This window comes from Leucopleurus acutus (genome assembly GCF_964270905.1).
Source record: "Leucopleurus acutus genome assembly, chromosome: 7".
Classification (NCBI taxonomy): Eukaryota; Metazoa; Chordata; class Mammalia; order Artiodactyla; family Delphinidae; genus Leucopleurus; species Leucopleurus acutus.
The window spans coordinates 8,035,503-8,062,049 of NC_139150.1; the positions used below are offsets into that span (position 1 = coordinate 8,035,503).

The 26,547-nt window shown below is 57.0% G+C and overlaps 3 protein-coding genes across 11 annotated transcripts in view; 2 read left to right on the forward strand and 1 right to left on the reverse strand.

The window, feature by feature from the left end:
* The window catches only part of SH2D3C (SH2 domain containing 3C), a gene marked incomplete at its 5' end in the record, with an annotated part of 31,193 nt that extends 26,606 nt beyond the window's left edge, over nt 1-4,587 (forward strand). For all 6 annotated transcript variants that reach the window (XM_082843633.1, XM_082843637.1, XM_082843638.1 and 3 more), the window contains 5 exons: nt 178-293; nt 861-1,032; nt 1,845-1,956; nt 2,327-2,533; nt 4,066-4,587. In XM_082843633.1, coding sequence (XP_082699759.1) covers nt 178-293; nt 861-1,032; nt 1,845-1,956; nt 2,327-2,533; nt 4,066-4,241 — 783 coding nt within the window. In that variant the 3' untranslated portion in view covers nt 4,242-4,587. The remainder of the gene's footprint in view (nt 1-177; nt 294-860; nt 1,033-1,844; nt 1,957-2,326; nt 2,534-4,065) is intronic.
* A 1,737-nt stretch (nt 4,588-6,324) lies between these two features.
* On the forward strand, nt 6,325-10,766 carry TOR2A (torsin family 2 member A; the record flags this gene model as incomplete). Of its 4 annotated transcripts, none has more annotated exons than XM_082842507.1 (5): nt 6,325-6,475; nt 7,079-7,344; nt 8,102-8,277; nt 9,556-9,683; nt 9,965-10,766. In XM_082842507.1, 5 exons carry the CDS (start codon nt 6,325-6,327, stop codon nt 10,207-10,209), a joined length of 966 nt encoding a protein of 321 aa, XP_082698633.1. In that variant the 3' UTR covers nt 10,210-10,766. The 4 variants fall into 4 exon arrangements, with proteins under 4 accessions (XP_082698633.1, XP_082698634.1, XP_082698635.1 ...); XM_082842508.1 differs by having other exon boundaries at nt 8,102-8,200; nt 9,965-10,188; XM_082842509.1 differs by lacking the exon at nt 9,556-9,683 and having other exon boundaries at nt 9,965-10,188.
* A 122-nt stretch (nt 10,767-10,888) lies between these two features.
* On the reverse strand, nt 10,889-26,007 carry TTC16 (tetratricopeptide repeat domain 16; the record flags this gene model as incomplete). Its single annotated transcript, XM_082843729.1, has 15 exons — nt 10,889-11,854; nt 13,343-13,563; nt 14,623-14,704; nt 16,142-16,313; nt 16,474-16,616; nt 17,136-17,301; nt 18,980-19,121; nt 19,502-19,746; nt 20,398-20,612; nt 22,786-22,915; nt 23,015-23,115; nt 24,326-24,469; nt 24,645-24,735; nt 25,063-25,235; nt 25,990-26,007. 15 exons carry the CDS (start codon nt 26,005-26,007, stop codon nt 10,889-10,891), a joined length of 3,009 nt encoding a protein of 1,002 aa, XP_082699855.1.
* Nucleotides 26,008-26,547: the final 540 nt, after the last annotated feature.

A 26,547-nucleotide genomic window follows, 5' to 3' on the forward strand; every position in this document is an offset into this window, starting at 1 on the left:
TTTCACAGATGGGGAGAATGAGGCTCATTTTGCTCCATGTCAGAGGGTTAGCAGTAGAGCTGGAATTCAAACCCAGCCTCCCAGCCAGGCTGCCCTCCAAGATAAAGCTCCCTGACTCCCAGATGGCTTGAGCTAGCCGTGACAGAAAATTAATCAGCCCTCTGGGCGTCCTTGTAGGTTGCTAGGATACTGGGCGTTACCAAGGAGATGCAGACCCTAATGGGAGTCCGCTGGGGCATGGAGCTGCTCACTCTCCCCCATGGCCGGCAGCTACGACTAGACCTGCTGGAAAGGTAAGGCGAGTACACAAGGGGACTCACGGGGAACCCCCTGGGCTACCGCGCGGCCCTTCGCTGTGGCCGGTTGGCCAATCACAGTCTCTCACCCCGGCTCCCAGGGATTCTGGCCACGCCCCCTATCCCATTGACCAATCGCTCCTTCTCCATCTCCAGCCCCAAGTAATCTTGGTTTCCCAAAGACCGAGTCCTTTATCTCCGAATTCACATTTTGCATCCTCTGGACCGATCACAATCTGTGAGCCTTGGCCCTCTCATCAGCTCTGGCTTCTCTCCTTTTCTTTCTTAGAACAGCTCTACCAGATGATTTCCGATGATTTCCGCTGATCGGTCACAAGCCTCTCAGCCTGGCGCTCTAGGGCCTCTGGCCCCGCCCCCTGACTTATACTGACCAATCAGAAGCCCTTAACTTTGCTTTTCCTCACTCTGGCCGCACCCCCTAATCTCATTGACCCTTTACAATCTCTCGCTTTTGGCTCTGCCCTCCGCCCCTCAGCTCTCAACCACAAGGACCCCCAACCCTAGGTCCCTGGCCCCGCCCCTCTGACCTGGCTGCTCCGACAGGTTCCACACCATGTCCATCATGCTGGCCGTGGACATCCTGGGCTGCGCGGGCTCCGCTGAGGAGCGGGCAGCTCTTCTGCACAAGACCATCCAGCTGGCGGCCGAGCTTCGGGGGACCATGGGAAACATGTTCAGCTTCGCTGCAGTCATGGGCGCCCTGGATATGGCCCAGGTACTAAGGGGCCTACACAGAGCTGGGCATAAGCTAGTCTCTGTCCGGAGGAGCCCTAGGATGTGTTCCTTTGGGATAGCTGTATATTGAATCAGGAAGAACTTTGTGACCTTCTAGGCAGCATTGGTGACAGGGTAACTGGGAGCACTGAGTCCTTTAAGTGCTGACCTGCTCGCAGACAAAGTCTTCCCTTTTCCCTGCTCTCAGTTTCCCTACCTGTAAAATGAATGAGGAGCATTATATGAGTTTAAAGAATAAATATAAAACGGCACTCATTTAGCAAGCACCGACTATATGCTAGGCGCTACATCGAGTACTTTAGAAGCACCAGTTCCTCAAAAACAAGTCTCATGAAGGGAGTGCCTTTACTGTTCTCATTTCACTTATGGAGAAACTGAGGCAGAGCAGTACTTGCCTAAAGTCACATTCAGAGGCCAAAAAAGTTGGGATTCAAACTAGGTCTAATTTCACAGCCCGGACCTCATCCACACTACACTTCCTCTCCTTTGCCTCGTCAACAGTGACAGCAGGATCCCAGAGCAGTGGCTCAACTCCCAGCTCTGCCACTTATTTTTGGAATGACCTTGGGCAAGTCATTCGCCTCTCTGAGCCTTAGTTCCCTCATCTGTAAAATGGGTTGTTGGGAGAGCTTCATGGGAAACGTGTGAAAAGCAGTCAGCACTGTCCCAGATTCATGAACGGTGACTATACTAATAATTATTATCTCATATTTGGGTGTCCGCTGGGCAGAGTGGCCTGTGGCCCCAGCAGGCCCCTTCCCTGGCCGGTCGCTCACAGTCTGGTCTCCCCAGATTGCCCGGCTGGAGCAGACATGGGTGACTCTGCGGCAGCGACACACAGAGGGAGCCATCCTCTACGAGAAGAAGCTCAAGCCATTTCTCAAGAGCCTCAATGAAGGCAAAGGTACCTCTCCCACCTGGCTATGTGACCTTGGACAGGTTCCAGCCCTCTCTGGGCCAGCAAAGACTCTCCCTGTGGGGAGGATGATGAGGGCTTGACTGAGCTTTGTGCAGGCTGTCCCCCCCACTCACTTTCTGCATCTGGCAACCGTGTATGCCACGTCCAGGTCCAGCCTCAGCCCCTGATCTCGGCCAAGGCTGCAGTGGGTTCAGCTGGAGGAATCCGAAGGGTTTGTCTCAGGAGTCAGAATCCCTGGGGGCTCTCTCTGGGACCTCAGGCAGGCCCCTTCCCCTAAAACATCCTCGGTTTCTGGGACCCTGGTGGATGGCTGGGCCCTCGGAGACCTCTGAGCACCGTGTGTCCCTCCCTGCAGAAGGCCCGCCGCTGAGCAACACCACATTTCCTCACGTGCTGCCACTCATCACTCTGCTGGAGTGTGACTCCGCCCCGGCCGAGGGCCCCGAGCCCTGGGGCAGCACAGAGCACGGTGTGGAGGTGGTGCTGGCCCACCTGGAGGCTGCCCGCACCGTGGCACACCACGGCGGCCTGTATCACACCAATGCCGAGGTCAAGCTGCAGGGTGAGTCATGGGTCGCAGCTGCGGGCGATCCCGCCACTGATCCTGCCAGCCTGGGCCTCCCTCCACATGACTTGCTCTCCCCTCTCCTCCAAACACCCCTTCACATTTCTCCATCCCTCTTTCCTGCATGTTTCCCTGACTTCTTTTTCTCACCCCTTTTCTTCACTTATTCAGCAGTCTGACAAGCAGTTGTTAGTGGCAGGCACCAGGTTGGGTGCGGGGGACAAAGAGATGATTCAAAGAGCACCATAGCTGTGTATCTTAGCTTCTCTGAGCCTCAGCTTTCTCATCTGTGAAGTGGGCATCCTAATAGGCCTACTTTACAAGGTTGTTTACAAAGCACTCGGCCTGGGACCCTGGGGCTGAGGCAGACCTGCCCTGCCTTCAAGGAGCTCACAGTCTAGTCAAAAAGTAGAACTCCTGGGCTTCCCTGGTGGCGCAGTAGTTAAGAATCCACCTGCCAATGCAGGGGACACGGGTTCAAGCCCTGGTCCAGGAAGATCCCACAGGCCACGGAGCAACTAAACCCGCGAGCCACAACTACTGAGCCTGCGCTCACGAGCCACAGCTACTGAAACCTGCACACCTAGAGCCCGTGCTCCACAACAAGAGAAGCCACCGCAATGAGAAGCCCGCACACCACAACGAAGAGTAGCCCCCGCTCACCGCGGCTAGAGAAAGCCCGCACACAGCAACAAAGACCCAGCACAGCCAAAAATAAATAAAATAAAATAAATTAATTTTAAAAAAAGTAGAACTGCTCCTTGTGGAAGGAGAAGAGAGATAGCGTCTTCAGATAATCCATCTTTTACTTTTCTAGGCAGTATTTAAGTCACAAAAGTTCTCTGTAGACCAATTGGAAATAACAGCTGAGCAAAGCCAAGATAAAACAAATCACCAACAATTACCTGGAGGTAAATGCCGTGAGCATCTGGCATGTGTCTCTCCTGCCTTTCTTCTTCAGAAAGGACAAAAAAGAAACTACTTTTTTACATTTACTTACAAAATATATATACATTTCTTAGGAAAAATTTTGGAATTTACAGAAAAATACAAAAGAGAAAAGAAAAATCTCCCCCCCAAATTAATTTTTTTTTTTTTTGGTACATGGGCCTCTCACTGTTGTGGCCTCTCCCGTTGCGGAGCACAGGCTCCGGATGCGCAGGCTCAGCGGCCATGGCTCACGGGCCCAGCCATTCCGCGGCATGTGGGATCTTCCCGGACCGGGGCACAAACCCGTGTCCCCTGCATCGGCAGGCGGACTCTCAACCACTGCGCCACCAGGGAAGCCCCCAAATTAATTTTAATATTTTATCTTCTGGTCATTTTTAAATTAGATGTTGCAAATAGTAGGACAAAGACTGGGTGCTAAACTGCTTGGTCATGTTCATCAGCAAACCTTGTGGGATCCCTGGTGGACGTGGGGGGAGGTCCCTTGGAATGAGGCCCTGAGGCATGTGGTGGCTCCGAGCAGGAGTCCCAGCCTCCGCAGCTGGATGGTGGTTCTCTGACCCCTGTGCCCCGCCCTGCAGGGTTCCAGGCCCGGCCAGAGCTCCTCGAGGTGTTCAGCACCGAGTTCCAGATGCGCCTCCTCTGGGGCAGCCAGGGCGCCAGCAGCAGCCAGGCCCGGCGCTATGAGAAGTTCGACAAGGTCCTCACTGCCCTGTCCCACAAACTGGAGCCTGCCGTCTGCTCTAGCGAGCTGTGACCCCCATGGACCCTTCCCCTCTGCAGCTGCGGGCAGCAACAGGGACAGAAGGGCACAGACCTTTCCCCAGAGCACCCCAGGGACACTGTGATCAGCCCGAGAACGTTCTGGGTTCAACTCCAGGATCTCCCTTGCACCTCCAGGGTCCTACGTGGACTCTGGGCTCCATCCCACCTGCTACTCACTCACCAAGTTTTCCTTCAGGAAGAACTGGAACCCCTGTTTCTCCCTCCAGCTTCTGCTTCTCCCCTTCCTGCTGAGGTGCCCTGTATTTGAGCCACGGGAGGCTTCTCACACCTCCTCACTCTTCTCCAGGCACCTGCCCCCGCCCCTTCACTGACACCAATGCCTCCCTCTGGCTGTAAATACATCTGTCTGTTCTGTAAATAGATGTACAGAAGCCGTGTTCTTTCTTTCATATAATAAACTTTTATGACTCTTTCTTCTGTCTCTCAGGGGGCTTTGGGGTAGAAGGAAGTGTCTCTTCTCAGGTGAAAGGTGGAAAAATTCATTCAACAAATACTTATTCAGCACTTGAAACATTCCAGATTGTACCAGGATCCAGAGTTACAGCCAATTCTTAAAACCCAGTCCCTGTCCTGGGGGAGCTCACAGACCAGAAGGGAGATCAACAGCTAATTCCAACCAATAGGAGAAATACTGACCTGCCCTGCTCCTTCCCCACTCCCTGCCTCAGGAGCCACAGCAAAGCATCCCGCAAATGTACAACCCAGGATCCTAGATGTTTGGGTGGAAGGGCTTTATGAAATCTAAGATTCCAGCTCCCCTCAGGAAAACAGAACTGGAGGGAGAAGGGACTTGCCCTGGGTCACAGCAGCAGAATGAGGAAGGCTGGAACCTGGGTGTCCTCGCCTGGAGTTCTTTCCTTTTCTCAACAGTGGGAACTACTAATTTCTTTTCAAGTTTTGAAACGTGGCCCCAGAAGTCTTCGTGTGTGTGTGTGTGTGTGTGTGTGTGTGTGTGTGTGTGTGTGTGTGTGTCAGGTGGGTGACGCAGGAAATCTTTGAGGAGGGCCGTGAAAGCAGTTGTCTTGTTTTCATGGGTAGGGGAGGTAGGCAATGTGGATCAGCATGATTCCAGGCCAGGCTGGAGGCCTGGGGACCCTGTTCACTGAATTTGAAACTACTGGGGTCCTTTACCTTATGAATCCTTTGACCAACAGAGGATGGATGACACAGTGCATTAGATCTTTGGCAGCAGCCAGACTTGGGCCCAGTTCACTAGCTGGTGGTGTTGGATAAGGGGGCCCTGTTGGGCCCTAAGTTCCTCCTCAATAAAATGGGGACAGTAACAGAACTGATCCCTTTGGGTTGCTGTTAAAGCACTTAATGCATAGTAGCTGCTAGGTAAGGGACTGCCATGTTTCATACATAATGGATATTTTTTGGCCGCGCCATGCGGCATGCGGGATCCTAGTTCTCTAACCAGGGATCTAACCCGCGCCCCCTGCAGTGGAAGCACGGAGCCTTAACCACTGGACCACCAGGGAAGTCCCATAATGTATTTTCAGTGATCATTTATTGATTACTTTGTGAGCCAAAACACTTCACGTGCCTGTACCTCACTGAAATATCACCATTCCTCTATATGACAGGTACTGTTATCATAAGATATATAAGGCACCTAACGTTAACGGTACATAGTAGGTGCTCACCAAAAGCTATTAGCGCTCTTTAATCATATAAAAGGAAAAAAAAGAGCACAGAAAAGGTGTTTTGCAAGGTGTAAGGTGCCGCACAAGTTTTTGCTACTATTATTATGTCACCCTTTGTGGTCATAATCCTTCATTTATTATTCTTTCGGAGCTACTGTGATGGTCCCCTAGTTACCGTAGCCATGGAAACTCAGCCCGCAGTCCTGGATTGGACGGTTCGCGGGCTCCCCCTGGAGGCCACCTTCCGGGCCTGCAGAGGGAAGACCAGGCGGGCCTTTGAGAGGGGAGAGAAGGGAGCCGGGAGTTGTAGGCCACAGGCGATGGCTGCCTCGGAGCGATGCATTTCGGGAGTTGTAGTTCTCGGGAGAGGAGGTGGGCGGCCACAGACCCAGCTCCGGTCTCACCCGGATGGCGGCTGTGAGGCGCGGCTGCCGGCCCGGGGGCTCGCTCCTCGGGCTGCTCGGGCTGGTTTCGGCCGCGGCCGCCGCCTGGGACCTAACTTCGCTGCGCTGCAACTTCGGCGCCTTCTGCGAATGTGACTTCCGGCCCGACTTCCAGGGTGAGCAGCCGCGGGCGCCCGGACCGGAGCGGCCGGCGGACCGGGGAGCCCTCGGACCCCGGGGGTGCGCCGGCGCCGGACCTGGAGAGTAGAACCGAGGGTGGGACCCCCAGACTTCCGGACGGCCAGGGCCGGAAGTGGGCCCGGCGTTGAGGGACCCTGAGAGCCTGGGGCACGGGACTTGGGGCGAGGGTTTGGGGACGCCTGTTTGGGGTCCAGGCAGAGCCCTGCCAGGATGGAGAGAGGCCTTTGACAGCAGGGCCTTGGGGGGAAGTTTAGACCTCGCACTGGACTGGCCGTCAAGGAAGAAGCCTGCCTTGGAGATGGGCGGGAGTCTTGGGCAGACCGTCTTGACAGCTCGCGCCCACTTAGGGCTGAGCGCAATCCAGAGGGCCATCTGGTGGGGGCGCTGCTGAGCTGAGTCAGGCCTGAGGGTGACTCTTGCGGCCGAGACCCCAAGGGCCGCACTCCTTTCCGCAGACAGCCTGTGAAAACGTCCCAGAACGCGGATCCCCAGACCAGGTTCCAGACATGACTTCCTTCCTGGAGCTCTTCCGTGGCGGGTGTGTGTCCTCAGCTCTGACACTGTCCTTGTGGCCCTAGGTCTGGAGTGTGACCTGGCACAGCACCTGGCGGGCCAGCATTTGGCCAGGGCGCTGGTGGTGAAGGCACTGAAGGCCTTCGTGCAGGATCCAGCCCCCACCAAGCCACTGGTCCTCTCTCTGCATGGCTGGACTGGCACCGGCAAGTCCTATGTCACCTCCCTGCTGGCACACTACCTCTTCCGGGGTGGCCTCCGCAGCCCCCACGTGCACCACTTTTCCCCGGTCATCCACTTCCCCCACCCCGGCCACCTGGAGCGCTACAAGGTAGGCTGGTTTTGTCCTGGACCACCATCCGCCTGCACTGTCGAGTGCCGGACCCTAGGGAAGGAGTGAGTCCTCAGCCCAGAGAGGGGAATCACTTGCTCCAGGCCACACAGCCAGTTGAAGCCTCACCCCTCAGGACCCACCCTGAACAAAGCTTGGGGTGGTACCACCCGGCAGGGAGTTCTTGATTTAATTCCTGGGGGCCAGTAGTGGCACCTACCTGCCAGGGTTGTTGTGAGGGACGTGGGCTTATAGAATTGCAGGTGTTATTTATTGAGCACTTACCTTTGCCAGACAGTCTGCATTATCTTCTCTCTGTAAAGCCCTTAGCCTCAATTCGAGGCTCAGAGTAAGCAATCAGGAAATCCAATTAGCTCTTACTACTGTTGTTGATTGCAAGGTACTTTCCAGGCTAATCTGTTTCAGTTGTCAACTCTGTTGGGAATGTTCAGGGAGCAGGAAGGAGCCTTCCCCTTTTTTTAGAAAGCAGTAGGTGTCGGGGAAGGAGCCCTGAAAAGGCAGGTGAGAGGCCTGAGACTGAGTCCGAGTCCCTGTTCTCTTGCTGACTTGCTGTGTGAGCTTGGACAAGTCTCTGCCCCTCTCTGGGCCACAGTTTCACCATCAGTCCTATTCAGGGATTGGTACTCTCTGGGAGACCATATCTTCCTGGGAAGGAGATTAATTCTTGCTTTGGGAAGAAATCTGGGATTGGGGGAGCATCTCCAGACACCCTCATACTCTTGCCTTTTTCCCACAGAAGGATCTGAAGAGCTGGGTCCAGGGAAACCTCACTGCCTGCAGCCGCTCTCTCTTCCTCTTCGATGAGATGGACAAGCTGGCCCCAGGCCTGATAGAGGTCCTGAGACCTTTCCTGGGCTCCTCCTGGGTTGTCTATGGGACCAACTATCGCAAAGCCATCTTCATCTTCATCAGGTGGGGCCGGCTTTGCAGTGGGCAGGGTGCAGGGACACTCGTCAGAGGTCTCAGCTCTCCAGTCTTGGCCTGTGGTCCCATAACAGAATACTGTTCCCCCAGGCCCACTGGGCTTTCCCAGAGTCCCCCACACCCTCACTGGTGACACTGTCATTCAAGGCGGTTGACTTCCCTTTGACATTCTCAAAGCCCATTCTGGGCTTAGTCTCTCTCTCTTTCTTTTTTAAATAAATGAATTTATTTATTTATTTATTTATGGCTGCGTTAGGTCTTCGTTGCTGTGTGCGGGCTTTCTCTATTTGTGGCGAGCGGGGGCTACTCTTTGTTGCAGTGCGCGGGCTTCTCATTGTGGTGGCTTCTCTTGTTACAGAGCACGGGCTCTAGGCACGTGGGCTTCAGTAGTTGTGGCACGTGGGCTCAGTAGTTGCAGCTCGCGGGCTCTAGAGTGCAGGCTCAGTAGTTGTGGCACACGGGCTTAGCTGCTCCACGGCATGTGGCATCTTCCTGTACCAGGGCTTGAACCCGTGTCCCCTGCATTGGCAGGCAGGTTCTTAACCACTGCCCACTGTTTCCTGGGCTCAGTCTCTTAATCCTCATTTCTTTGTGGAACCCTGCTGGGTTAAGAGTTTTCCCTCTTTTGTGGCCAAGAGGACACAGGCCTGGGAAAAACAGGACTAGAGTTTCAATCCCACCTCTAAGAGTCCTAGCTTTGTTTCCTCAGGCAAAACACTTCACCTCTCTGAGCTCCCACCTCCTCTTCTGAACAACTGGGCCAATCTTTTCTTTTTCTTTTTTTTTTTTTTTGCGGTATACGGGCCTCTCACTGTTGTGGCCTCTCCCATTGCGGAGCACAGGCTCAGCGGCCATGGCTCACAGGCCCAGCCACTCTGCGGCATGTGGGATCTTCCCGGACCGGGGCACGAACCCATGTCCCGTGCATCGGCAGGCAGACTCTCAACCACTGCGCCACCAGGGAAGCCCCAACACGGCCAATCTTAATGCCCCACTGTCCTCCTAGAGGCTGGGTGAGGGAAAGTCGGTAAGGGACCTAAAAGTGTTCTATAAACTGTAAAGTGTATGACACATATAGGCGAACTTCCAGGGGTCATGGTTAAGGGCACAAGCTCCGGAGAGGGGAAGTGGTTCCCGGGGTGTTTTGAGTGGGTTTGGCTCCTGCCAGCACTGAGCTGGGCCCCCAGGCTCAGGTCGCGTTCGGTGGCACGTGGGAAGCAAGGGCCACATCCTGTCCTCACTGTCCGCATCCCCCGTGGTTTTTAGCAACACTGGCGGCGAGCAGATCAACCAGCTGGTGTTGGAGGCATGGCGCAGCCGCCGGGAGCGCGAGGAGATCCGCGTGCAGGAGCTGGAGCCAGTTATCTCCCAGGCCGTGCTGGACAACCCGAACCGTGAGTTCGGCCAAGGACCCCACCCCAGGGTGGTTTCCAGGCTGAGGTCTCACACCCAGATCACACGGAGGGATGGGCTGGGCTCCCTGGGGTGGGCCAGGCTCTCCCAGGTCTGATGCTCTGCCTACTGACCCGGTACTTCCCAGCCCAGGCTTTGGTGCCTGGAAGGTGGCTGGGAGGATTAAGGCCAGCCCCGTCCCTGCACTTCCTTCCTTTGGGGGTGGACAGGGCCCAGCTGATCCCCGTGAAGCACAGCCTCTTCCCATCGCTCCTTCCTGCAGATGGCTTCTGGCGCTCCGGCATCATGGAAGAGCATCTCCTGGATGCCCTGGTGCCCTTCCTACCTCTCCAGAGGCACCATGTGCAGCACTGTGTGCTCAACGAGCTGGCCCAGCTAGGCCTGGAGCCAAGGGATGAGGTCGTCCAGGCCGTGCTGGACAGCACCACCTTCTTCCCTGAGGACGAGCAGCTCTTTTCCTCCAATGGCTGCAAGACTGTGGCATCCCGAATCGCCTTCTTCCTCTGACTCTCCAGGCAGCATCCTTGTCTTCCTCTATCTGGCCAGGCCGTGAAGGAAAGCCCTGGGGCCTCTGCCAGAGGGTCCCTTGTCCTGTGCCTCCTGGGACGCAGAGCACAATATGAAGATGAGGAGGGCTGTTGGCTACCATGAAACAGAAGGGCAGGGCAGGCCCCGGCCTCTTCACTGGTCTGAGGGCATCTTGGCCTTTGCTTCCTTCCTCAGGGAAACCGCTAGTCGCCCCAGAACTTCAATGAGCCTTGACCTCACGCGCCAGCCTGAGCCTTCTTACAATGTGAATTTCAACTCAGGGACGGCGGCTCGTGGCTGCTCCTTCCTTCTCTGGTCTGTTACTCTCGGCCCTGGCTCGGGCACCACACCCCGACCCTCCACCCCACACCCTATGTCCCAGTATCATAAAGCCAGGCTGAGACTTCTGTCTCTGGGAACAGAGGGACTCAAGTTGCCACTTGGACTGGGCTTTTCAAGTTCTTAATTTTGTAAACGAAGAGAACAAATAGAGGAATAAATTTAGCCATGGGACCAGAGGAATAAATTTAGCTACGGGACCAGAGGAATGCTGGCTGAGGTTCTCATTGCTCTGGAGGAGGCTGCCTTGCTGAGTGGCCAGTGGTAGGGGCAGAATCGCCCGCAGCCCAGCAAGAAGTGAAGGGGCCGAGCGGCCCCTTCAGACAGCAGCCTGACTGCTGGGGCTGGGGTTCTGTCTCAGGCCCTGGGTGGTCTGCGTGTTGCTGAGACTTGGGCTCAGTCCCCAGGTGACCTTGGTCTTGCCGGAACCTGGACTTGTGCTCTGGCTCCAGCTCTGGGCAGCCTTGGACTGGCTGGGGCTCTGGCTCTGGCCCTGGCCCTCAGTGGCCTCGGTGTTGCAGGGGCTCCAACTTGGGTCATAGAAAGCCTTGATCTTGCTGGGACTTTGGATCAGTCTCCAGCTCCAGTCCTGGGTGGCACCAGCCTTTCTGGGTCTCCAGTTCTGGCCATGGGCACCCTTGGCCTTTCTGAGCCTCTGCCTTGAGCCCTGGGTGGCCTTAGTCTTGTCGAGCTTTCGCCTTGGGCTCCAGGCGGCCTCGGTCCTGCTGGGCCTCTGGCTGTGGACCTGGTCGGCCTCGGTCCTGCTGGGCCTCTGGCTGTGGCTCAGGGTGGCCTCGGTCCTGCTGGGCCTCCGGCTCTGGATCGGGTCGGCCTCGGTCATGCTGGGCCTCCAGCTCTGGATCTGGTTGGCCTCGGTCCTGCTGGGCCTCTGGCTCTGGACCCAGATGGCCTCGGTCCTGCTGGGCCTCTGGCTCTGGCTCAGGGCGGCCTCGGTCCTGCTGGGCCTCTGGCTCTGGACCCAGATGGCCTCGGTCCTGCTGGGCCTCTGGCTCTGGCTCAGGGCGGCCTCGGTCCTGCTGGGCCTCTGGCTCTGGACCCAGATGGCCTTGGTCCTGCTGGCCCTCTGGCTCTGGATCTGGTCGGCCTCAGTCCTGCTGGGCCTCCAGCTCTGGATCTGGTCGGCCTCGGTCCTGCTGGGCCTCTGGCTCTGGACCTGGATGGCCTCGGTCCTGCTGGGCCTCTGGCTCTGGACCTGGTCGGCCTCAGTCCTGCTGGGCCTCCGGCTCTGGACCTGGTCGGCCTCGGTCCTGCTGGGCCTCTGGCTCTGGACCCAGATGGCCTCGGTCCTGCTGGGCCTCTGGCTCTGGCTCAGGGCGGCCTCGGTCCTGCTGGGCCTCTGGCTCTGGACCCAGATGGCCTCGGTCCTGCTGGGCCTCTGGCTCTGGCTCAGGGCGGCCTCGGTCCTGCTGGGCCTCTGGCTCTGGACCCAGATGGCCTCAGTCCTGCTGGGCCTCTGGCTCTGGCTCAGGGCGGCCTCAGTCCTGCTGGGCCTCCGGCTCTGGACCTGGTCGGCCTCGGTCCTGCTGGGCCTCCGGCTCTGGACCTGGTCGGCCTCGGTCCTGCTGGGCCTCCGGCTCTGGACCTGGTCGGCCTCGGTCCTGCTGGGCCTCCGGCTCTGGACCTGGTCGGCCTCGGTCCTGCTGGGCCTCCGGCTCTGGACCTGGATGGCCTCGGTCCTGCTGGGCCTCCGGCTCTGGACCTGGTCGGCCTCGGTCCTGCTGGGCCTCCGGCTCTGGACCTGGTCGGCCTCGGTCCTGCTGGGCCTCCGGCTCTGGACCTGGTCGGCCTCGGTCCTGCTGGGCCTCTGGCTCTGGACCTGGATGGCCTCGGTCCTGCTGGGCCTCTGGCTCTGGATCGGGTCGGCCTCAGTCCTGCTGGGCCTCCGGCTCTGGACCTGGTCGGCCTCGGTCCTGCTGGGCCTCCGGCTCTGGATCGGGTCGGCCTCGGTCCTGCTGGGCCTCTGGCTCTGGACCTGGTCGGCCTCAGTCCTGCTGGGCCTCCGGCTCTGGATCGGGTCGGCCTCGGTCCTGCTGGGCCTCCGGCTCTGGACCTGGTCGGCCTCGGTCCTGCTGGGCCTCCGGCTCTGGACCTGGTCGGCCTCGGTCCTGCTGGGCCTCTGGCTCTGGACCTGGATGGCCTCGGTCCTGCTGGGCCTCTGGCTCTGGATCGGGTCGGCCTCAGTCCTGCTGGGCCTCCGGCTCTGGACCTGGTCGGCCTCAGTCCTGCTGGGCCTCCGGCTCTGGATCGGGTCGGCCTCGGTCCTGCTGGGCCTCTGTCTCTGGATCTGGTCGGCCTCGGGCTCGCTGGGCCTCTGGCTCTGGCTCAGGGCGGCCTCAGTCCTGCTGGGCCTCTGGCTCTGGCTCAGGGCGGCCTCGGTCCTGCTGGGCCTCTGTCTCTGGACCTGGATGGTCTCGGGCTCGCTGGGCCTCTGGCTGTGGCTCAGGGCAGCCTCGGTCCTGCTGGGCCTCTGGCTCTGGACCTGGTCGGCCTCAGTCCTGCTGGGCCTCTGGCTCTGGACCTGGATGGCCTCGGGCTCGCTGGGCCTCTGGCTCTGGCTCAGGGCGGCCTCAGTCCTGCTGGGCCTCTGGCTCTGGCTCAGGGCGGCCTCGGTCCTGCTGGGCCTCTGGCTCTGGACCTGGATGGCCTCGGGCTCGCTGGGCCTCTGGCTCTGGCTCAGGGCGGCCTCAGTCCTGCTGGGCCTCTGGCTCTGGCTCAGGGCGGCCTCGGTCCTGCTGGGCCTCTGTCTCTGGACCTGGATGGTCTCGGGCTCGCTGGGCCTCTGGCTGTGGCCGGGGGTGGACTTGGTTTTTCTGGGGCTGTGGCTCAGGCTTAGGTCTTCCCTCTTGTCCCTGGAGTCTGAGGACTGTGTCCTTAGTGGTGAGGAGTCAGAGAATGTTACAGCAGTGGTCGAAGTGCTCCCGTATTCCTGGCAGACAGTGGACGTCTCCGTTTTTGAGATGGACGTGGTCCTGACTGGAAAGGGTATGTCAAGAGTAGCTGTCAGGCCGCCTTCCCCAGACAGTGGCAAGAAAGGGAGACTTCTAGGCCTCACCCTTGCCTATGTTCCAGAGGCCTTGCATGGCCAAGGGGAAGGCCCGCCAGCTCACGGCAGCCCAGCCTTCCTGGCACCCTGAGCCCTGCAGGCGGGTCAGGGCCGAAAGATAAGGGGGAGATACGAAAGGACCTCACTCGCCCAGCGCTGGCCTCCACTCTGCTGCCTGCCTCTTGCCCTGTGTGTTCCAGCCACAACCAACAGCCTGCAGGGCCCTGGCTCCCTGCCTGCAGCAGTTCCCCCTGCTCTACCCTGTTCACACTTGGCTACCCCTCTTCCCCTGGGTCCTGGAAGCCCTTCCTGACCCCCCAAAGGGAGCTAAGTGCACCCAGAGCCCTCGGGACTCCCCTCCATGGTACGGCTGCACTGTCCTGGTTATCTGTTTACCTGTGGGCCTTCTTCCCTTCAGGACCAAGAGCTCCCTGGGGCAACGACTGTGCCATTCATGCCTGTAACCAGTGTCCAGCACAGGCCTGGCCCTAGGATGCTCAACGCGTTTGCTGAATGGCAGGAAGGGGGCTAGCCGCTGCTACTCCCGTCCCTCCCTGGACTGCCCATGGCTGCCCCTGGGACCCAGGGCAGCATTCTTGGGTTTTTTACTTTTGTCCCCTCCACACTGGCACCTTTCAGAATTGAGGGTAAAAGCCCCCTGGACATGCACAGGCTTCGTGGGCTTATTTCAGGGAGAGGCCAAGGGGGCAGAGAGAAGAGAGACAGGCCTGAGCGGGGAATGAGGGTGGAGCAGGCAGCAGCTGTGAGGCGCCCCGCGGTGAGAGCTGGCCTCCCAGGCTGCGTGCTGGGCATTCCTGAGGGCTCCCTGTGCCCCCCGCAAAGCTGGGATGAGTCCTCCCACTCCACACTCGCACAGCTGTGACAGCAGAGCCCAAATTCACACCCAGGCCTGGGAGCCCCTGACCCCTGACCTTTGCCCTCCCTGCTGCGTTGGCTCACTCAGGTCTGGCAGGAGCAGGGGGACTTACAGCCCAAGATGGAGCCTGAAGAGGTCTGGCTGATGTAGCCGTCGGTCAAGGACCTCTCCTTGCTGGGGGCCGGCTCCAGCTTCTGGGGCAAGAGACAGGCTGCATGATCACAGGCTGCACGGTCACAGTGGCCGCAGCTCTGTAAGTCCAGCCGCTTAGAGCTCCTCGAGGGTTGCAGGTTAGGGTTGGATGGGGACATGGAGAGGTTGACTGGACAGGAAGGGGCGTGGCCAGGTTAGACAGGTGTGGCCACGTGAGAAAAGCAGTGTCAAGAGGCTCTTGGGCCTCATCTCCCTATCTGCAAGATGCAAATTAGTTCAACTGTGGGACAGGCTTCTGTAAACTGTGAAGTGCTGTGTCCAGGGAATGGCTAGTGAGAAACTGAGAACCTTCTCCATGTTTCATGTCCCTGCACATCTGGGAGGGAACTCCCCTGCCATTACCATTTTCCGGACCAGGAAACGCCTAAGCAGCCTGCCCTGGGCACTCGGCTAAGACGCAGAGAAGCAGGGCTGGAATCCAAGTCAGGGGGACTCTGTGGCCAGGCTCTCGGCTGCCAGTCGCACTTGCAGGCCGCGGGAAATGTGCGGCAGTGAGATGCGGGAGCGGATGGGGCTGCGGAACACCCAGCAGGGACCCCACGATGACTTCAGGGCACACACAGACCCAAGTTCTGTAGTTTTGTATCCTAATGTGAGCTAGAAAAATGTAGAGCTTGCCTTTCCCGTTTCCGGCAAGGGATGCTGGCACTCCGTGTACCTGGATGGTTAAAGTCTCCCTTGAACACAGTTTACTTGCTGTCCATCAGCAGTTGAGTGGATAAATAAGTGGCGGGATATTCGCAGGACGGCACTGCCTCCAGCCGTGAGAAGGAGCAGTCAACTTGGCTGCATCTCACAAACTTGGACGCTCGGTGAAAGGAGCCAGAGGCAAAGGGGCCTGCGCCACGTTTGTCCTCTGTTGCGGACAGGCATGCTCCTCTGTGGCGTTAGGAATCAGGACAGCCTTGTGGGGTGTGCGGGGCTGAGGGAGGGGCCTGGAAGGGGGCACGAGGGGCTTCTGGGGAACTGGGAATGTGTTCTTTCTTGATCTGGAGAATGGTGCCATGGGGGTGTTCAGTTTGTGAAAATCCATCAGACAGTTCGCTTATGAGTCATGTACTTTTCTATATGTTCTATTCAGTGAAAAGTTTTTAGAAATGAATTTAAGAGTTAAGAAAATTCTGGTACAAGTGGCCAGTGCATACAGCGGAATTTATGAAGGTGAGTGTGGACAATGTGTGGGAAGCCTCTCTCTGTGAGGGGCCCACATCCTCACGCACCCTCTTTCAGGTGTACCCCTTACTGGTACCTTCTCTGTCTCACAGCGAGATGTCCCCAGCCCAAGTCACACATCTGAGTGCTGGCAGAGCCAGGCCCAGAAGCCAGCCTCTAGCCGGCGTGCATCCCTCAGCCCTGACCTGGGGTATATGCCACCTTGGACCTCAAGGACCTCCGGCCCCGGCGTACAGCCCACTTACCTCCTTCTCCCCGGGGGCCTTGGCTTCTTCCTCTGGGCCTTCTGGCTGTGCCTGCAGGGACTGGTGAGTGGCCTCTAGCGCTTTGGAGGTCTCGAACAAAGGCTGCTCCAGCTTCCACGAAAGCTGCAGGGCCCGGGCCCTCTGGCGCTCTAGTTCCCGCTCCTTGAGCCGCCTGACAAGCCGTGACCCCAGAGCGCTGGGTAGGCCTCCCTGACTCACCCCACCATGCCCAGGACTGGATAGCGGCCTGAGAAGGCGATTAGGGCCAGAGGTGCCTTGCGCCCCAACCGTCCCCCAACTCTGGGCCCGCGGGCCCTCCTGGAGAAACTTACCCCACGATATCCTGAGGGGTGCCGGCCTGCAGGCTGTGTTCCACCACCCGCTCCAGCTGCAGCCTGGCCAGGTGGGCCACCTGGCTGTTAAGCAGCTCCTCCACTGACAGGCCGGGGAAGAGGTTGGCCATCAGTGGCAGCAGCTGTCAGGAAAGAGGGTGACCAGAGTCAGGTGTGGGCCAGGACAGGGGGCAGATGGTGTGGTGCTGCCCTGGCAGAGGAAGGGTTTACAGATTGTTGTTTTTTAAAGGGCTGGACCTTTTTGCCCCAGAACTATCAGGACATCTTGAGAAAGGAACTGTTCGGTGAGGGAGTGCTGGTGGTGAGCCTGACCCGTGGTTCTGGAGCCAGCCAGATAAAGGTGTGACCTCCAAGCTCCATGACCTGGGCCAAGGGAACTGACTTCTCTGAGCCTTACCCTCTTCCCTCTATGAATTGTGGGGTGATGATAATGTTACCTGTCCCGTAGGTACTGAAGAGGGTTAAATGGAGTGACGTAAGCTGAACTGGTTAGAACAGTGCCTGGCACATAGTAAATGCTCCAGCATTAGCAGCTCTTATTACTGCTACGAAACCAGGTTTCTTTTAGGGACAGGGAGTATCTTTAGGTGGCCAGAGGTACTAACTCTGGAGCCCACCCTCCTGGCCCAGCAGGCACACACCTTCGGTTGTTTGGGGTCAAGGAGCAGGACAGTGGCAACATCCTGGCGGGCCCCAAAAGTGTTCTGCGTGAGCTGCCGGCTCCTGGTGCGGTACAGGTAGTACTGGGGCTTCTGGGGGTTGTGCTGGATGGCCATTGAGAAGTGGTTCTCTGTCTTCTGGAACTGCCTGCAGGACACAGCAGGCCACAGGGTGCTCTGAGCTGGGCCACCTGGAGGATATGGAGGCTCCTGGACCCCAGTGGGGAGTTTGGGGAAAATCAGGCTGGTCTCTGCTCCCTGCCACCATGCCCCTCTTGATGGACCCAACACTTAAACATTAGTGTAAGATCCCAACATAAGTGGACATTTTTATGATCCTGGAGTAGGAAAGGCCTTTCTGAGATGTCATAAACCCAGCAGCTAAAAATGAAGAAATTAATTTGACTATGGTTAAATCCCATTATTGAGTAGCAAAAACACCACAAAACAAAGCAGTAAATAGTGAATAATATTTTGCCATAGAAGGCAGATGATAAGCTAATTTTCCAGCCTACAAAGAACACTTATAACCAAAACCAAATTTTTTTTAAATGAACAATTTAAGAGCAAATGGGCGAACAATTTGTGCAGGCCATAATGGCCAATAAACACACGAAAGATGCTGTCCTGTGCTCACAATTTAAACATGCAAAGTCAATTCACTGCAAGAGAGCCTTTTTTTGCCTACCCGAATAGCAAAGTTGAAAAATAGTCTTAATACCCTGGGCTAGGGAGGTTTGGGGAAACCAAGACTTTCCTTTACTGGGGGAAGTTTATATTGGTTCATTGTTTTTGGAGAACAATTGGGTATTATCTTTTAAAATGTTAAATTTTCACACTTTTTAACCCAACAATTTAACTTCCAGCAATCTAACTACAGAATTACTAGTATGAACGCATGAAAACATGTCTTGGGTCTCATTGCTGCATTATTTATAATAAAAAACTGAAAACAGCCCAAATGCTCATCAGCATACTATCGTCTAAAGAAATTAATTGTGGTACCTCCACAGAATGGAATACTTTGCAAGCAATAAAAGAGAATGAGGTCGTCCTATATGTAATTGCCATGGGAAGTAAAAAACCAAGTCAAAAATCAGCTTAGTGGACTTCCCTGGTGGCGCAGTGGTTAAGAATCCGCCTGCTAAGGCAGGGGACACAGGTTCGAGCGCTGGTCTGGTAAGATCCCACATGCTGCAGAGCAACTAAGCCCATGCACCACAACTACTGAGCCCACGTGCCGCAACTACTGAAACCCACGCGCCTAGAGCCTGTGCTCCACAACAAGAGAAGCCACCGCAGTGAGAAGCCGGTACACCGCAACAAAGAGTAGCCCCACTCGCCGCAACTAGAGAAAGCCCGCGTTTAGCAACAAAGACCCAACGCAGCCAAAAATAAATAAACTTACTTTTAAAAAAATCAGCTTAGCATGATCTCACTTTTGTAAAATGATAACAATTGTTAACATATGCATAGAAATCTATCTAGAGGACTCTACCAAACTTACAGGGGAAGGGGGAGGCGTTGGGACATAGATATTAGAAGGAACTTTCATGTTCTAGGTTACATGTTACTGAATACTTAAGTTTTTTTAATAAAAAGCGCAATTACCATAACAATATTCACATAAAAAATGAAAGATTTTTACAGAAAACTTGAAAAATAAAATAGATATTTAGGAGACAACTGGGAGAGCAGAGGCATCTCGACCCCAGGATCCCAGCCGACCGGCTTCACTCCAGACTCTTCTGGCCCCTCCCGCGGCCTGGTCCGCCCCGCCCACAGCCCCGTCCACAGCCCCCGCCCCACCCACAGTCTGCGCGCACCTTCTCCTCTGCTCGCAGAAGCCGAACTTCTCCTGCAGTAGGTCCATGCGCAAGTGGGCGCCCTCGTCCTTCGGACTCAGCGCCAGCGCCTGCTGGTAGTCCGCCTCAGCAAAGGTCAGGTTGCCCAGTTGGAAGAAGCAATCTGGAGACCGGGGGCCGGGGGCGGGGGCTGAGTGAGCCCCGCAAACCCACGGCCCAGGAGCCCCAGCCCAGCTGGCTCCACCCCCAGGGGGTGGGGCCTGCAACGGGGGGTGACACCCGCGGTGATGACACCAGCGGGCGGTCGCGGGCACCTGCAGAGGTTTTCCGTGCCTCTGGCCACCTTCTTCCAGCTGCCTGATCCCGAGCATTTTGAAGGGCTGTAGCCAGATTGTCTAAGGCAACGTTTCCCAAAGTGTGTCCGTGGGACACTGAGAATCCGCTTTCCCTCCTTCCCTCCTCCCTCCCTCAGGGCCCTCAAGCGCCCAGCCCAGGCCTTGGAGGGGCAAGGGGCTCACACCGGGCTGCCCGGCCCCCACTCACCCCCGCGGTTGATGTAGAGGCCTTTCTCCCGCTGCTCGTCCTGGAGCGCCTTGCTGAGCAGCAGCACGCTCTCCTGGTAGGCGCCCTGCAGGTAGCAGTGCACGGCCAAGTCGTTGTAGGCCAACAGCAGTTGGCGCTGCGCCTGCTGCACCAGGTCCTCCTGGTGCTCGGTCATCATGTCCAACGCCTTCAGGAAGTCCTCCACGGCGGAGTCAAACTCCCGGAGCCGTCGGTACATAATGCCCCTACGAGGGAGGGACATGAGGGCCAAAGTGCCCCACCGACTAGGGGTGTCCCAGAGAGAGGCTGCGGCTCTGGGCCCTCTGACCTGGGGGGAGGGGCTCCCACCGTGCGCACTAAGTTTGGCCCGTGGGGCTCCTGGATTGCTACTTAGATAGCCAGCTAGTCACTGGTAATTTTACTTTTCTTTAAAAATAGCTTCCCTCTTTCTTTTTGGGAGCTGTGTGAGTGCCAGCCTCTATGCTAAGGCCTTTTTGTACACAGGACATTTTACCTGCACTGTTTATATGAGAAAACCCAGGCTCAAGGAAGTGAAATGGCCCAGAATGAGGTGGTGGGTCCTTGTGGGGTGGCCCAGATTCAAACCCAAGCCTCGTCCACTGAGCTGGGCTGAGCCTGCCAGTGTAAACTGCTCAGCAGGCCCGGGGATCCAGGATTCCAGGGTTAACAGGCTGCTGCCTGCCCCTCCTCCAGAGGCAGTAGCAGAGTCCACCTCCCATGATCCCTTGACCCCGATGGGGAGTAGGGAAAGATTGTTAGAGGCTAGATGGGGAAACTGAGGCCTGGGGAGGGTCAAGGGCTCTCCTGAGATCACACAGCACATCTGAGGCAAGGCAGGGCCTGGGACCCAAGACCAGCATCTCCCCACTCAGTACCGGAAGAGGAAGAGGCTGGGGTCCAGAGGGTTGTTCTCGATGGCACAGTTGATACACTGCAGCGCACGTTGCAGCTTGCCCTGCACGGCCAGGACGCCGGCTTCTTGGCATGCCTCTTGGGCCTGGCCCACCAGCACCTTGAGCAGCACCTTGGCCTGTGGGTGCCTGGGATCCAGTAGCAAGGCACTGTGCAGGTCTCGATGGCAGAGGCTGGGCTGCGGGGGGCGGGGGGGGGGCAGGGATGGCATCGGGGTGCAGGCCAAGCTGAACCTGCCCTGTTCAGTGTGGGGAGGCAGACCTCCAGGCCTGTAGGGGCCTTTCTCTGGGCAGGCCAGCACCATGCCACCCATCTTCAGTGGCTCTGCATTGCTTTGTGGGAAAATCCCATCTGAGGCTCCATCCCCACTGGCCCCTTTCTAGATATGACCTCAGGTGAGCCAGGTCCACCTCAGTGGTTTCTGCTGTAGAATGAGGTTACAGATGCCTCCTCCTTGCAGGACTTCTACAAGGCTCACTTGAGGAGGGGGGAGGGTGTGGTCTCCTGACTGTGACTGTTGTGTCCTCCCTATACTCCCCTGTACACCTTCCCCGACGCCCCTGACCTTTAAGCCCAAGACAACTCTAACAAAGAACAGATTCAGGCCTGGGCATGAGCAGAAAACATCCCTAGGCAAATACCTTCTCTTGGGTGAGCAGGTCTGTCAGTCAGTCAACAAACAGTTTTAGCAAGCACCCCATGTCCTATAGGGTAATTGGTTGGAGGGTGAGTGAGGCAGTGTAGACACCAGGTGTGAGTGGAAGTCGGGAGGGGGAAGATGGCCGAGGCTGGGGCAGGGCTTTGGAATAGATGGACTTGAGTTCAAGGGGAGCACCACTGTGACCTTGGGCAAGTTACCCAGACCATCTGGACCTGTTTCCTCATCTGTGAAAAGAGGGCAATGGGTTTTGTCTACCTCAAAGGGTTACTACTGCCAGCCTTAGAGATAAACATGAGTAAAGTGCTTAGAACGTGCTTAGGCATCGCAGGGAGCAGCTGAAATCCCAACCATCAGAAATAATTATCAATAGTTACTAGTCTCGGGACTTCCCTGGTGGCGCAGTGGTTAAGAATCTGTCTCCCAATGCAGGGGACATGGGTTCGAGCCCTGGTCTGTGAAGATCCCACGTGCCGTGGAGCAACTAAGCCCGTGCGCCACAACTCCTGAGCCTGAGCTCTAGAGCCCACGAGCCACAACTACTGAAGCCCACGTGCTGCAACTACTGAAGCCTGCCCACCTAGAGACCGTGCTCCGCAACAAGAGAAGCCACCACAATGAGAAGCCCGCGCACCACAAAGAAGAGTAGCCCCCTGCTCGCTGCAACTGGAGAAAGCCCGCGTGCAGCAACAAAGACCCAATGCAGCCAAAAATAAATAAATAAATGTATATATATAAATAAAAAGAGCAATAGGAGCATCTTAAAAAAATAAAAATAATTACTAGTCTCCTACCTTTGAAGGAGACTCTCCCACTGACTCACCTGTGGGACACAGAAACCCAGCCCCCAGCATAGGGAGGCTCATGGTTGCAACACCCCCAGGACACTCCGCCCAATCCAGCCCATCCCACTTACCCCATCCTGAGGTTCCCCCCACCCCACCCCCAAGCACCCAGGCCAGGCTGGAACACCAGGCATTGTTCTGGATGCCTCCGTTTCCCTCATGTTCACTGCGCCCCCCTGCCACCAAGTCAGTCTCGGGTCCTGCTTCCAAAGGTCTGTGAACTTGCCCCCTCCTTGCCACCCTCATGGCCATCCTCCTCAAGCCCCACTCCTATCCAGATGGATGGTACCCAGGCTTCCGGCCTCCAGGCTTGCCCCTCCCCCCAGCCCACATGCCTGGCAGCCAGAAGGCTCTTTCTAAGGCCCACTGCCCCAGGGAGCAGCCTTTTGAGGCTCCTTCTGCCCCCCAGGAAGAAGTCAGAGTCCCCTGGGTTCACAATACCCTGCCCATCGCTCTCTCATCCCTGCAGTCCCTCCTCCCTTGTGACCCCAAGTCTCATAACTAAGGGAAGCCTGGGTGCCCCTGATGGTGCTTCACACAATTGGGAAGTGATCCTTTGTGTAATTATCCGCTTGGGGACGTCTCCCCTGGGCTGTGAGTTCCGTGAGGGCAGGGATGGCAAAGGCCTCTCACCTTGTGGTTTCCGGGGGCTGGCGTAGGCCTGGCAAAGAGCCAGGGCTGAGTGAGGATGGAACAACTACCCGACTGGGCCAGTGCCAGTTGGGGCCTCTGCCTGGGGAGGACAGGGCCCCCACTACAGCTTCGGGGCTGGCTGACAGCCCAGCCGCCTCCTGTCATCGCGGCGTCCAGACAAGGAGGAGGTCCACCCCCCTGCCCTGCCGCTCTACCTGCTGGAAGAAGTTGTAGAGCCTGGCCCGGAGGATGTAGACATCGGCATTGGCGGTGCCATGCTCCACCTCCTTGGTGACGAATGAGAGGCATTCACGATGCCGTTTGAGGGCCAGGAGACAGGCCATGCTGAGGGCGGAGGGCAAAGGTGCTCTGTCTGCCGGGTGAGAGGGACAGGTAGGGGACGCCAGGGAGGCAAAGGCCAGCAAGGACAGCCAGGGCGCTCACCATCGATAACGGAAGCAGAATTTCTCAGGCTGGAGCTCAGAGGCTTGAGAGAAGACGTTCAGGGCATCCAGAAAGGCGCATTGCTCGAAAAGGCACTGGCCCTGAGGACACAGAGAGCAGTCACTTCTGCTTGTGACCCCGGCCTAGCAGCACCCACGAGTTGAGGGATGGCCAGCATTGGGGTGGAATGACAAGGGACAGGGACAGAGCCCTTTAGATCTGGGAGAGACTTTAAGAGATAGAGACACAGATGGAGAGAGATCCAGAGCTGGGGAGACAGCAAGAGACAGAAATATACAGTTGATGACAGAGAGACAGCAATACACACAAAGGAACAAGGAAAAATAGAGAAAATCTGGGAGGTGGACCAGAACAGCAGATCTAACAGTAACAGGCTCCCACCTGCACGAGGGCTCCAGGTGCCAAGCCCTGTATTAAGAACTCGAACTCAGGGAATTCCCTGGTGGTCCAGTGGTTAGGACTCGGCACTTTCACTGCCGAGGATGTGGGTCGGGGAACGAAGATCCCGCCAGCTGCCCAGATGCAGCCAAAAAAAAAAAAAAACAACCCGAAAAACAAAAAACCTGAACTTATCTCACTGGGACCAGCTAACATTCCCCTTTTAGATGAAAGAACTGAGGCTCAGAGAGGTGACGTGACCTTTCCAAAGTCACACAGAAAGAGGACTGGACTCAGGACCCCAACATTCTGGTTTTAAGAATGTTTCTTTTTCAGAATTGAATAATTATTGACATTAAAAACAAAGGCATTAAATTTGTCAAAATGGAAAAAAAACCAGGACTTTGTTGGGATTTTATGGTTTAATATCATCTTTGTTTTGCATTGCAAATGGGGGCACTCTTACGTTTTTAGTGCTTAGAGCCTGTGGACTCTAGGCCTGTGCTGCCCCATACAATAGCCACCTGCTTCCCGTGGCTATATAATTTCAAATCAATTCAAATTAAATACAATGTCAAAATTAGTTCCTCAGTCACACTCGCCACACTTCAACGTCTCAACAGTTCCACGTGGCTAGTGGCTACCAGATCGGACAGTGATCATTGCCACTACTGCAGAAAGTTCTACTGGACAAAACTGCAAAACTGTACCCAGCCCTGGTGGTAAACCAACAGGGCAGGCGGGAGAGCTCATTAGCGGGGCAGCAGATGGGGACACAGACACAGGGACACGAAGGTCCCTAGGGAGTCAGGGCTGGTCTCAGGAACAAGGAAAGCCCCCCAGAGCTGGAGGGAGAGTCAGCAGGCCAGGGTGTGAGGTGGGGTCTTGTGGGCCTGGGGCAGCCCCAGGCACCTTCAGGTAAAGCACCAAGGTGAGCCGCTCCAGGAAGTCCGTGTTCTCTGGCTGGGAGGAGTAGGCCTTTCGAAGGTTCTGGGCGGCCGAGGAAAAGTCGCAGAGCTGGATGTAGGCCTCGGCTCTCAAGGCATAGAATTCTACCTGTGGGAGAGGGGACCCAGGCTGCCGTTCCCCTCCCCACAATCCGCCCTGAGGCTTGACACTCAGCTACCACAAGGACTTGGTGGCCCTGAGAGAAGGGGCCAGGCAGGTGTGACAGCGAGGGGTGAGTGTGGGGCCAGCAACTGCCTGTGCCCACCCAGGCCGTCCCCCTCACCAGCTGGGAGTCCAGGTGGAGGCCACGGGAGAAGAACAGCACGGCCACCTCCCAGTCTTCTTGCTCCAAGCACTGATGGCCTCGATGGTAGCTGCAGGGGCAGGGGGCACAGGCGGAGGGGCTGGCCCTGACTTGGGACCAGTCCAGGGCATACAGCTGGGGCTTCAGGAACGGGTTGGGAGGAGGGGGACTTGGGTAGGGAGACAAGAGGGGTAGACAGAGACCCAGGGAAAGGAGGCTGACATTCTTGGAGCTCATCCGGGCCAGCAGCCTTTTATCTGCTGAGGTGGAAGAGCCCTATTATACAGTTGAGCTCGCTGAAGCTCAGGGAGGGAGAGTAACTGGCCCAAGGCTGCAGAGCATGTCAGTGGCCGTGCAGGGTAGGAACCTGGGATCCCATGGCAAGGTAATCACTCACTACTCCCTGACTTTGAGGGGCACCGTTAACCCTGCAGCCTTTGGTTTTATATCATCAAAGTTCCGGAACACCTGGCTGGTCCCGAAGATGTGCTGTAGGGTCCCCTTTGGCACTGGAATCACCCATGGCTTTGGGATGTGCTGTGAGGGAGCCTGATCAAGCCCCAGAGCATTCTGGAACCAAGAGACAGCAAGCTGGAGCAGGCCTCCAGAGACAGCCCCCACTCCGCTTACACGCTCTCCTCAGGTATTTTACAGGATGGAGGAGGGGTGGAAATGAGGCCCGGTAAGAAGCACGATCTGGGGTCTGGTGGCACTCCCACCCCTATTCCCCTAACCTCTCTCCAGTCCTGCCTCTGTCACCTATGGTCAAGGTCTCACGCTCACACTGGCCTCTGCCCTCCTCCTGGTCCCCCTCAGCTCCTACATCCAGCTACTGACACCCAAATCTCTGCAGCTCAGGCCCTGCCCCAAGCCACAGGCCCTGGGGGTCCAGCAGCTTCTTGCATATCCTGTGGGACCCTCACACTCAGCAGGCCAAACTGAGCACCTCACCTGACTTCTGCCCCAGGTTTTCCCACAGCGGTGAGTCCACCTTCTCTGCCAACCACCCAAGCCAAAGATCTATATCCCATCAGTCCTTAAATCCTGTCTATCCCACTTCCTAAAGATCTCTTAGATCCCTCCTCTTCTCTCATCCTCTCATCTTGGCCAATGCCATCTCTGGCTATATGCCAGCTCCGGCCACCCCTCTGACCTCCCCACCAGCCACAGCTCCTAAGACCTCTGCTCTCTGCACAAGCAGCCTGGGACTTTATTGAATCGCACAATTGATCTTGCCTCTCCCGTACTTAAAACCTTTCTTGTGAACCCATACGTGGTCTCTTCTCCCCCGACCCTCTGCCTTTGCCTTAGCCTTCTCCCGCACCTCTCTGGACTCTGTCATGAGGCCCCTTCCAGGAGGACCTCCGGGCCTGGGCAGGCTCCCTCGCGGCCCTCACTTGCCTCCCGGCACCCACCCCTGACGTTGCTAGGCATCATCTCCAGGACGCCCACAGGCTCCGCCCCTCTAGCCACGCCCCCGGAATTCAAGGACTCCACTCCCTGGAATCCAACTTCAAACAGAGCCGGAAGGACGTTAGCAAGTTTTTATCAGCTAGGGAGGCCGAGGTCTACAGCGGGAAAAGACTTGCCGGGTTTCGAAAGCGAGGCAGGGCCACAGCGGGGGCCAGAATACGGCTCCCTCCTCCCAATCCGGAGGTCAAACAAGGACTCCGCGAGCCCCACGACAAACCCCTAGGACTCGGTGGCGCGGCCCCGGGCAACTCGCGGGGGCGCCCGGCCCCGCCACTTCCGCCCCTCAGAAACATGGCGGCCACGTGGCCCGCCCCGGATTGGACGCTAATGGCCGCCCCCGGATAGGTGGCGGCCGCGATTGGCCGAGGGCTGGATGACGTCAGGGGGCGGGGTCTGGGTCACGAATTGG